Here is an 11,301-nt window from a genome sequence, read left to right on the forward strand (position 1 = left end):
GATATTATTATCCATATAGACCTACACGCCTGGTGCTCCTGTAACCAGAAAGATGGGGATACTATTATCCATATAGACCTACACGCCTGGTGCTCCTGTAACCAGAAAGATGGGGATACTATTATCCATATAGACCTACACGCCTTGTGCTCCTGTAACCAGAAAGATGGGGATACTATTATCCATATAGACCTACACGCCTTGTGCTCCTGTAACCAGAAAGATGGGGATACTATTATCCATATAGACCTACACGCCTGGTGCTCCTGTAACCAGAAAGATGGGGATACTATTATCCATATAGACCTACACGCCTTGTGCTCCTGTAACCAGAAAGATGGGGATACTATTATCCATATAGACCTACACGCCTTGTGCTCCTGTAACCAGAAAGATGGGGATACTATTATCCATATAGACCTACACGCCTGGTGCTCCTGTAACCAGAAAGATGGGGATACTATTATCCATATAGACCTACACGCCTGGTGCTCCTGTAACCAGAAAGATGGGGATACTATTATCCATATAGACCTACACGCCTGGTGCTCCTGTAACCAGAAAGATGGGGATATTATTATCCATATAGATCAACACGCCTGGTGCTCCTGTAACCAGAAAGATGGGGATATTATTATCCATATAGATCAACACGCCTGGTGCTCCTGTATCGAGAAAGATGGAGATATCATGTAAAGGGACAGATGGCGATAGCATGGTGTATTTAGACGTTCACGCCTAATTCCCTTCCAGGTTCCTGCAGGAAAAGCGAGAAGGGACGTGTATGAATAAAATTGCAAAAGTATATTTAAGTAAACTCCATCCACTGGCTTTGACGTTTTGAATTCTACTGTTCAAATACCAAACCGATCAAATGTCTCAAGGAGAAACAGCATTGCTGTATCCACAGGGAATGTTCCACTGAACGTGATGACCATAGATGGGGTTACATCCTCATCTTCAAAGGTTGAGGTCGATTTGTCAAATTTAAAGCAAATCTCATTTGAAGTTTACTACTTTTTGTATGTTGTTTGACTCGGCAATATTCCAGCTATGACGGCGGTCTGTAAATAACCGAGACTGGATCAGACAATCATGAAATGACATCATAAGCATTGATATATTCAAATGGTATGCGATTCATGCATCAACGAGAGCAAGTCTGACCACCCAATCCTGTTAGTCGCCTCTTTCCCACATGCATGGATTGTTGAAGACAACTTATAACCTGGATCTTCAAGAGTATAAAATGTTAAGAGAAAACAATATGTGAAATGCTTGAGTGATTGACGACCTCAATTTGTGGATAAGACATTTGCAAGAAGTAGGTTCCCCATGGGCACCAATTGTGCTTCCCTTCTTGTGGATCTGTTTCTTTCTGCACACGAGACAGAATTTCTGCTTGGATTGGCAAAATAAACTCAAAGCCCAGTGCATAAAGACTCTACACAAGAGGTGTGTTTACAACGTTCCAATACTCATCTTTATGTCGAGTAGTATTCAAGCAGCTACAGCTTTTGATGTCTTCTTTTCTCAATTTTTTAAAGTTAGAATCTATCATGACCTTACTTCGAGGATTTCAAAGAACGTCATACGACTTCTGCTCAAAAGTTCTTTGATCACGGTTATAGCATTCAAGGCCTTACCAAAGTTAAGCATTTAAACATGGTGACAATAAAGCTCATATCGTTGGACAAGTCAAGTACTGATAAGACGTATAATATATGTAAAAATATATTTTACATTCCAAAGTCAGGAAATATCCCATTCACAATCAAACGATGTTCCACTGTAAACAATAATTCAAATGTTAGTGCATAAGAACATATATTCTGATGTTAAAGTCGTATTGTCTGTTTTAAATATGAACACAGAAGTAGGATTTCGTCAAACGTTTCTGACAGTCAAACTGGCATCACAAAACTTCTAAACTCAATCTAAGGGTCACTTTTTGATTAAGAGCACCAATAAAGTAAAACATTAGCAAACGACATGCAAACTTGTCCCACAAAACTAGGCCATGGGCTCATTAATATTAATATTCATATTCAAGAATAAGGACAGATTCTGCAATTTATGTGGATTTATATCTGAATAAAGCTTTGTTCATTTTGAGGATTTCAGGAAGAGGTAAATAAACACTTAGTTACCCCAGAGTTAAGACCTCTATATCCTGAACATGATTTAGATCGATGTCTTGTGTTAACCCTAACCCTAACATTAACCCTAACCCTAACCCTAACCCTAACCCTAACCACGACAGAAGACGATCTTTAACAAAAGGAGCTATAAAAGAAATACTTTGAATGCAGTGTTTTCAATGAACAGTCTTACTTTGAAATTCTATATTCATCAGTATTCATTTCGGTATCCACCTAAGAATGCAATTGAATTTACTATCCGGGCTCTTTTAACCAAATACTTGTGTGGATTTCGTGAAAGGTATGGTGAACTTGGTGCTAGTATTTGTATCTGCTATTCATGATAAAAGTAATTATGTTGGTGTCAGTTCATTTAAATGAACTAAGGTGTGTGGCCGAGGATTTGCCTATCAAAGACGTAAGAATTAAACAGTCGCTAGTTTAGTGGTAAAGAAAAACCCAATCTTACAAAACCGAGATTGTCATATTTACCCACACTAATTTTGTAAATAGTCTTGCTTCAAATTCTTTAGAAGATGTTCCATTTCTTGATGACTCAGTCCAACGTATCTTTTGGGAACAGCTACACGATGTTCCAGTTGGCAAGTATTTCCCATGGAGGATTCAATATTCTACTCGTGAGAAGGTTTGATTGATTAACCTTGTTGGAAGATTGTTCTGGTAGGTTGGGTCACCTTTGTGCACTGTCGTTTACTTAAAGCAATACAGTTGTTGGTTAGCCTTGGAGCCATTCAAGTATGTCTCTGGACATTCTATTTGTTAAAACATCATTTAATTCAGATTGGTGAATTATATAATGACTTGGAAAAGACCTTTGATTTTATGACAGAAAACAATCTGATAGCCTCAACAATGAAGTTCATCAATGTGATATGTCCATGTCTTAGCTGGAAGAAATCAGAACCAGTCAGATGGTTATGTGTGGCATTGCACAAAATGTAGAACCTGTAAATGTATGAGATTTGGAAGTTTCTTGAAAGGCAAGAAAATCTTACTTGGCACACTGCAAATGATTTTGTATCTTTGTTTGCCATGACATTCCAGGTCACATCACTGTAAAAATGTTGAGCTAGTGTGGGAACACTGTTTGTAATTGGTATAATTTATACCGTGACTTAATATCAAGATCCCTTCTGGAGGTTCCTGGTATTCTTTGGGGTGTTGGTAATGAGGTGGAAATGGATGAAAGTAAACGGAAGAAGGAAGAGAAATTACAGAATGGATTCCAGTCAGAGCATCCTTGGCCTTGTTCTACTTATTAATATTCATGTCAAAAGAACAGACATCCCCCAGCCAACACTCATGCCCATGTTGAAGTACACAAAAATTACGGATTAATTTAAATCATATATTTGTCTACAAAAAGCAGAGTATGAACATGACACACGGATGGTAATGTGAATCCCGAAACTGGGTCTGATACAAATTCCATTGATGGATTTGAGGGGCAATGCTATGGCAAAGTTTAGGTAAATGCATGGTACCCCAAAAGAACAGCTAGTTGCTCATCTTGATGGGATTACCATGCGATGGAACAAAACAGATGCGTGTATATTAATCTCATTCTTTGCCTTCTTACCAAATAGTACACATGTGTGCGAACATCAACCTAATTTGATCATTTCTGATCTCTTGATGAGAACATAAGCTATTGACTATCTATGTAATCAATTTTCCAATTGTGCCTCAAACATGTTTTTAAAATGTAGAAATGTTTCGATCTCAGATTATTATGAAATTAGCATCAGTTTTCGTGACACTGTTACTCTTTAAAATGTTCATGGTGTACTTGACATTTCACAAATTTCATGGTGGGCATATACATGAATCATATAGTTCCTATCAACAGTTTGACAACACTACCCGTGATAGTGTTACAAAAACTTCATCATCTGTGCAGATAATTGAAATTGCCTAAATTGCGTTTCACAGATTCTGTGTGAAATATGATATATTTCCCATCAATATCATCAAACCCAGTTACAGTGATAATCATGACAGAGTGCAGACTCATAGTTAGTTTTGTTTTTAAACTGTTTCACTTGACATGACACAGTCACATGACGAAGCTGGTGTTGGACACATGTTATGCTGAAAATATATCAGATAGTTCCTGTTCAAATAGTTCTGGTGCTACTTACTGTGATAGAAATGACATGAATAAGTGAGTGTGTCATTAATATATTTTCATTACACTACAGCTCCCGATAACATACCCATACTAGGTGTTTTGTTTGTAATGAAGGCATTATTGAATTTGTTACTGTTTCTATATTTGTAAGATATTTGTGGAAGTTAACGGTCAATATGTAAAGATGATGCTTCACCTGTGAGTTCCTTATTTGTAAAGATAAAATGAAACAGATTTCCCATAAAAAATGGTATTGTGATCACTGGTGATATTGTGGCACGTTGTTGATTCAAAACAAAACTAGACATACTCAATGAACTAAATGTCATTGTTACATTGCCACTGATGGCACATGTATAGGTCGTAGCTCCAGACCATACAACTGTTGGATACAATAATATGATGAGTCTTTTTGCTTTGTTTTGAATGAATAAAATTTGTTAGTTTTATTTGCAGAATATGTTATTGCTTACTTACTGTGAAGATCTTTCATTCGTAGTTTGTGAGGGGAATGACAAGTAGATTTACAAGTTTTCAAAAGTGTGGCCCACCCACGCACATCTCTATGAAGAGATAAGAACATGTGGGTCCATATTTCTTTTTTTCACTTTATTGCATACAGTTTTGTCGGTGATGTCATTCGTCGTTCTGTTTAATAACTACAGTCAATAGATAAGTTTTAACATGGTAAGAGCTGTATAGATTTAGACATTGTTTGATTAAGATGTATGCCAACTCAGAATAATCCCAAGAGACATTTCTGTTTTCACTGTGATGCATACAGGTTTGTCGATGATATCGTTTCTTTTACTGATTTATATCTACAACCAATTAGCTAATTAGGATAATGAAATGGTCTCATTTTTCTGTCTCAGATATTTGCTTCTTCAGCATCACATTTTTTTCAGTATTTTAGTAATTTTCGCATCACTCACTCACTCCACCCTAAAGCCCAATCTCACTCACTCACTCACTCACTGAACAACTCACTCACTCACAAACAGTGATAAAACTCACAGCAATAGTGTGGAGCCTGTGCTGATGTTTTGAGGTAGAAGCGGCCATGGTGCGCCGGGGAGGCGTGATACCCCATGCGTTGGCAGCCGTTAGGGGCACACGTGTTGCAGTGACCTCTGTCGTATGTGTTCTGATTGACACATGGGTGGGAGGTGTACTGGCAGCGGTTGTTGATGGAGGAGATGAAGAAGGAGACTGCGCGGTTGTGGCTGCAGGCGGCGCCGTCAGTCAACTCTGAAATAAACATTGAGATTTGATTTAAATAATTTGTTGGTGAATGTCCTGTATCAGGAATATGAACTGTCATCAAAAACCATCCATTCACCACAGATAGTTTAAAACTAGGAAACAAATGTTGACAATGATATGGAGTTGTGTAGCTGTATGGCTTTTCTACATTGATCTGTTGCTAATATCGGTCAGCCCACTGGGATATTCATAACATATTGCTGACCGCACCTTAAAAACTCTTTCTATGCGTATCATCTTGAAAGTACGGTGCGATCAACCACGACGTGCTCCATGGGTTAAACACGTCAGATTCTAACATTGCCATCCGACCCCGGGAGTCCCAGTCTGCACCTGCTGGTTATCTCAATGTTCACCAGAGCACCATTTCCCGTCTTTGGGACAGATATCAGCAATATAATTTCAGGCAAGATAGGCCCCTGGATCGGCACGTCCGGACACATCATTGGCGTAACCGGATTGAGGTATAGTACAACTTGAACTCAGAGCCAGAAGACCCTATTTTGGCCCTGTACTGAGACGGCGATTATCCGGCACAAAAAGAGGCGGTCAGGTAGCCTAGTGGTTAAAGCGTTAGCTCGTCACGCCGAAGACCCGGGTTCGATTCCCGAAATGGGTACAATGTGTGAAGCCCATTTCTGTGATTCCCCGCCGTGATATTGCTGGAATATTGCTAAAAGCGGCGTAAAACCTACTCACTCACTCACTCACTCACTCACTCCGACACAAAGAGATCAAACCTTATGCACTTACGGGGGAATTCCACAGTTACACCTACAGGGGTGAAAGCTTACATCCTCAAATGTTCCGATTATTGATAGCCAGGTAGAATTGTTCCAGATAATGCCAGGCCACATACTTTATGTGTTATTGTTGACTGTCTACAGAATGAGAATATTACAGTTCTCCCATTGCCTTCGAAAATGCCATATCTTAAACCCAAAAGAACATGTGTAGTGAACTCAATAGACAGGTACGTCAACGTCAACCGCCACCTCAGCAACGTTACGCACGTTGCAGGACGAGTGGGATAGAATTCCACGTCTCGGATCCAAAGACTTCCTCCATGCCAAAAAGATGCAGAGCAATTTAAGAGTCATAAAGTGGTACGCCCACTGTCAATCACTGACTTATAATTTCTGATTACTGCGATTCCGACTTTCTTTTCGTGAAATTTAACTGCAAATGACGTTGAATTTAATGGGTGATCCCATTTTAAATATGTGAAAATTCATCTACTCAGGGTTTTTCTTGGAGAGTGAATGTGTATTATTACTTGGAAAACTGCCAGTGATGAGGTTGATGAAATGGTGGCCATGATGTCGTGGGCACCCAGGCTGGTCTACTCCGCCGTTAGGGTAGTAGTCGGCGTCACCGATTGCCTTCATCATTCCAAGACCTGCGACAGACAGACAGACAACTGAGCTCACGCGTGCTGTTTCAACCTCAACAATAACAAAAAGAAACCTAACACGATTTAACTGTTCAACCAAGAAATAATACGAATTGCATAATTGAGATAGTTATGCCGTAATGCATTAAATAATTAAGATTTATCAACGTCATGTAAGTTAGAATTGAAGATTAATGTAAAAGTCTGCTTCAGATTTCATAAGTGAGAATGCAGGATGATAAACTCAATAAGTACATGACAGGAAACTAGATACAGTATTTAGGGTATCAGACATACCATTTGGTAAATTCTACACTGATGATAGTCAACATGTACCTAGCTGCAGCAGTGACTCGGCGTCGGTGTGGATGACGTCCACGAAGTTGGCATCAGTTGGGTCAAGACGGACAACAGGATCAAAGTTCTCAAACAAAGGACCTGCTGGATCGAGGCCTGGGAAGGAAAGCTTGAGGTACAATATAGTAGAAAAACACATCTACGACTTGAGGTACTACATAGTAGAAACACACATCTACGACTTGAGGTTCTGCATAGTAGAAACACACATCTATGACTTAAGGTACTACACAGTAGAAACACACATCTACGACTTGGGGTACTACATAGTAGAAACACACATCTACGATTTGAGGTACTACATAGTAGAAACACACATCTACGACTTGAGGTACTACACAGTAGAAACACACATCTACGACTTGAGGTACTACACAGTAGAAACACACATCTACGACTTGAGGTACTACATAGAAGAAACACACATCTACGACTTGAGGTACTACATAGTATAAACACACATCTACCGCTTGAGGTTCTACATCGTAGAAACACACATCTACGACTTGAGGTACTTCATGCCTGACAATAAATAAATGCAGCAATGATGAATGCAATAGAAAATATGATATGGTCACATTATTACGTAGCTGTAAAAGTATTGAATGCATATCACCCTTTACTAGAAACATATCTGTAACATATGTATGGCGACGGTAGAGAGAATAGAAAGATACCGAGGAAGCAAAGAAAGGATTGAGAGGGGGTTAGCCTGAAACATACTTACCAATCCATATATAGCAGTGCAATAAGTGATAGACCTTTTCTTATCTGATTCTTTCTACTCACATTAAACTACAGCAAGTGGCAAGAGAGTAAGATCTCAAATTAAAACAAGAAAGAAACCGAGAACACTTCATACCAGTGATTCTGCCGAGTCCGTGAACAATCTCGCCGACGTAGCCGCTGATATGGGAGCCAAGGCTGTGACCGATGAGGTGGAAGTTGGAGTAGGCGGCGCCGACAGAGTGGAGGGTCTTGACCAGTTCAGCAGTAACGGCACCGACGACTCTGGTGTTAGCAGCGACGTGAAAATAATTGATCTTATCTGCTCCTTTCTCCCAGTTGACGGCGATGACGTTCATGTCCTCCTGCAACATTGTGACTGTCAATTTGACATGATAGCTTCACCATAAAGATGGCAATGACGTTCACAGCCCTCTACATCACAATGCTGGTCAGCGCATCATGCTCGTGATGGTGGTATACTATTATAATTTTGTCACTGTGATTTATGTGCCCCTATAACAGCGTGACGATCAACATGTTATAATCGCTGTTACAGTGACGATTGCAATAACTTTCCTCTCAACCTACACCAGCGTGACGATCAACATGTTATAATCGCTGTTACAGTGACCATTGCCATAACGTTCCTCTCAACCTACAACACTATAGTCAACATGTTATAATCGCATCAACATAACGATGACGTTCGTGTCATACCACCACGTTGCGATTTTCAACGTGTTTTAATCGGTCACCTTGACGATGGCTTTGGTACTGGCATTATGAAACATGAAACACATTCAAAACGTTCAAAGCAGAGAATAATCAATTTCGAATAACTGCCGAGTCCATAAGGCAATGTGATGATCATAATGTTAATGAATCACTAAAAATCAGTGATGACACCAATCGTCAAGACGTTCAAGACGTGAACTGGTGTTTCATTAGGATTTTAGACTATGAACTGAGCCGGAAAATCACATGTCATGTTAGTTATGTATCTTGGGCGTTATTCAACGTTCCTGACCAGTTATTGGTCACCATTTCTTCATGAGGTGGCGGCAAAAGCATAATTCATGTCGGTCCAGAAATGTAAAAGATATGGCGTTAAATTCGACAATGAAGCGGCAAAAATAACCTTTAAATTTTCCTCGATTTCGAGGTATCAGTTTGTATTGTTATCAGGACTGTTGGATACTTTTCACCCAAATAATATTTCTTCGGAAGTGTAGCGGAAATAGTTTAAACAAAGGTTTGCACATCATCAAAAAGCTGTAGTTTATTTAATGTACAATAAACTACGTTTATAACGAGCACGCTTATAACGAACTACGGTAATAACGAACTACGGTTATAACGAACTAAAATTAGAAGAAGTCCCTTTAAGTTCGTTATAACCGTAGTTTAATGTAATTACATTTTGCAGCAACTCATGTGTCATGTCGCGGACCCACTGATCGTGGGCACTTCCTGTGAAGCCATGGATAAGCATTCGGGTTTTGTGGTGCCGGTTGAAATGAGACTGTTGCACAGACTGCAACCGTTCTTCGTCCAGGATCTGGGCATGCGTGGGATTTCTACGCGTGTAGAGGAGGAACTGAATTCCCTGGTCTTCTGGTGATTCTGGGAGAAAGCCCTTTGCGTTGTTGAAAGGCTTGTGGTTTGTGAAACATCCATACTTGCCGTAACATCGCCTCGTGACCAACAAGAACCCTGTAACAATATGTGTGGAAAGAAGAAACGAGTTTTTAACACGGCATTGACGTTTATGTGATGCTTAGAAAACAATATAGACTAGTAATGTCGGCGCTAACTCTAAAACCCCATTGCCTAACCTGCTGAACACCCAATTGGCGCTTACATCATACACACTATTATATAATCTGACGAACACCCACCTCGGCGCTTACACCATACAAAACATGATCTAATCTGCCGAATTCAAGTAGTATAGGGAATGGGAGTTCTGGCTCACTGCCACCTAGACCAGATTCATACCCCAATAATGCTACCACAGTGATCAATTTTACGCAAATTATACAATGCAATCAAATGATCGTCAGGATTGCATTAAAGAAAGATCAATATTAATTAATAATGGATAAAATGTACTATAACTCGCGAGGATATTGGAAAGGTATAGCGGCAAAACAAAAACTAGTTGCAGTGGCTAAGGTAACATTGTTAAAGAAACAAGCAATATGGCAAATATACTTACCAGTCCTGCACTATATGGAAAAAGTTTGATATTTTCACAACGATTGAAGTTCATGAGACTGACCTCTTTTTTCTTCCACGTGATAAGGTAAGACGCAAAACATATGAATATGCTTTAACCGTAGAGGATGTAGTTAGTTGGTACAAGCAGGCTGAATCATTAACCTTAAAAGATTCATCAGAAGCAGCTAGTCCACTAGGCCGCATATATACTTAACCGCAAACGAAACGTCACCACGGATAGATATATGAGAAACCTTATTTGTCCAAACACTGTAAACACACTTTGAGACATATTAAAAAGATGAAACTTGGCAAAATTGATCATCAAGGTTGAAATTAAAGTGTCAAATGTTCTTAAAGTGAAACACAACACTAGTCTCGGAGAAAATGGCAGCACAAGTCAGTATCATGTGTGTCCGCCATGTGCATTGATGACTGCCGTGCAACGTCGATACATGGAATGGGTGAGGCAATTTATAAAGGCCATAGGCACTTGAGCCCACACTCTGCCTGACGCAGTTCAGCTGCAGTTGTCGGCCTTGGTCTGACCTCATTCAGCAGTCTTTGAATCTCGTCCCACAGATGCTCAATGTGATTTATATCGGGACTGAGGGCAGGCTACTGCATGGTTCTGATGCCATTCTGCTGGAGGAAGTCTCTTGTTGCTCTCGCAGTGTGGGCGCGGGCGTTATCATGCTAAAACTCGTGGTTATGGCGACGTGCTAAATAAGGTATGGCGTGTGGTCTCAAGACTTGATCAATGTACCGAACTGCTGTATCACCATTGCCTCTCCCTGGACCGATGTTCTGGAAGACCACAGGGACGACCAATTCAACCCACACCATGATGCTCGGACCACCCCACGAGTCTCTCTCAACAACACAAGCATCCGAATAACGTTCCCCACGGCGTCGCCAGACTCTCTCCCTATTATCTGCTGTTGAGATACAGTAACAGTTCTCGTGTGAAAAGAGGACTCTTCTCCACTGCTGGTGGCGCCAATGCTGGTGCTGTGTTGCCCACTGAAGACGGTTCCGGCGAT

At 40.2% G+C, this 11,301-nt stretch overlaps 1 protein-coding gene across 1 annotated transcript; it reads right to left on the reverse strand.

Moving 5' to 3' along the window:
* Positions 1-854: 854 nt before the first annotated feature.
* LOC139479626 (pancreatic lipase-related protein 2-like) lies at positions 855-10,953 on the reverse strand. Its single transcript, XM_071262467.1, has 7 exons — positions 10,881-10,953; positions 9,456-9,751; positions 8,172-8,400; positions 7,289-7,405; positions 6,836-6,958; positions 5,311-5,544; positions 855-958 (listed from the first exon to the last, which is right to left on the reverse strand). Exons 1-7 carry the CDS (start codon positions 10,951-10,953, stop codon positions 855-857), a joined length of 1,176 nt encoding a protein of 391 aa, XP_071118568.1.
* Between the last annotated feature and the right edge of the window lie 348 nt (positions 10,954-11,301).

Source organism: Haliotis cracherodii, unplaced genomic scaffold, assembly GCF_022045235.1.
Source record: "Haliotis cracherodii isolate W230 unplaced genomic scaffold, xgHalCrac1.p SCAF_4, whole genome shotgun sequence".
Classification (NCBI taxonomy): domain Eukaryota; kingdom Metazoa; phylum Mollusca; class Gastropoda; order Lepetellida; family Haliotidae; genus Haliotis; species Haliotis cracherodii.

What these genes read in the sequence shown, in the direction of transcription:
- LOC139479626 (XM_071262467.1), bottom strand. Translation starts at nt 10,953, where the DNA reads ATGATAACGCCCGCGCCCACACTGCGAGAGCAACAAGAGACTTCCTCC. An exon ending in CACATGAGTTGCTGCAAAAT is followed by an intron (nt 8,401 to 9,455) that starts GTAATTACATTA and finishes ACAATGTTGCAG; the next exon opens with GAGGACATGAACGTCATCGC. An exon ending in CATCACTGGCAGTTTTCCAA is followed by an intron (nt 5,545 to 6,835) that starts GTAATAATACAC and finishes TGTTTATTTCAG; the next exon opens with AGTTGACTGACGGCGCCGCC.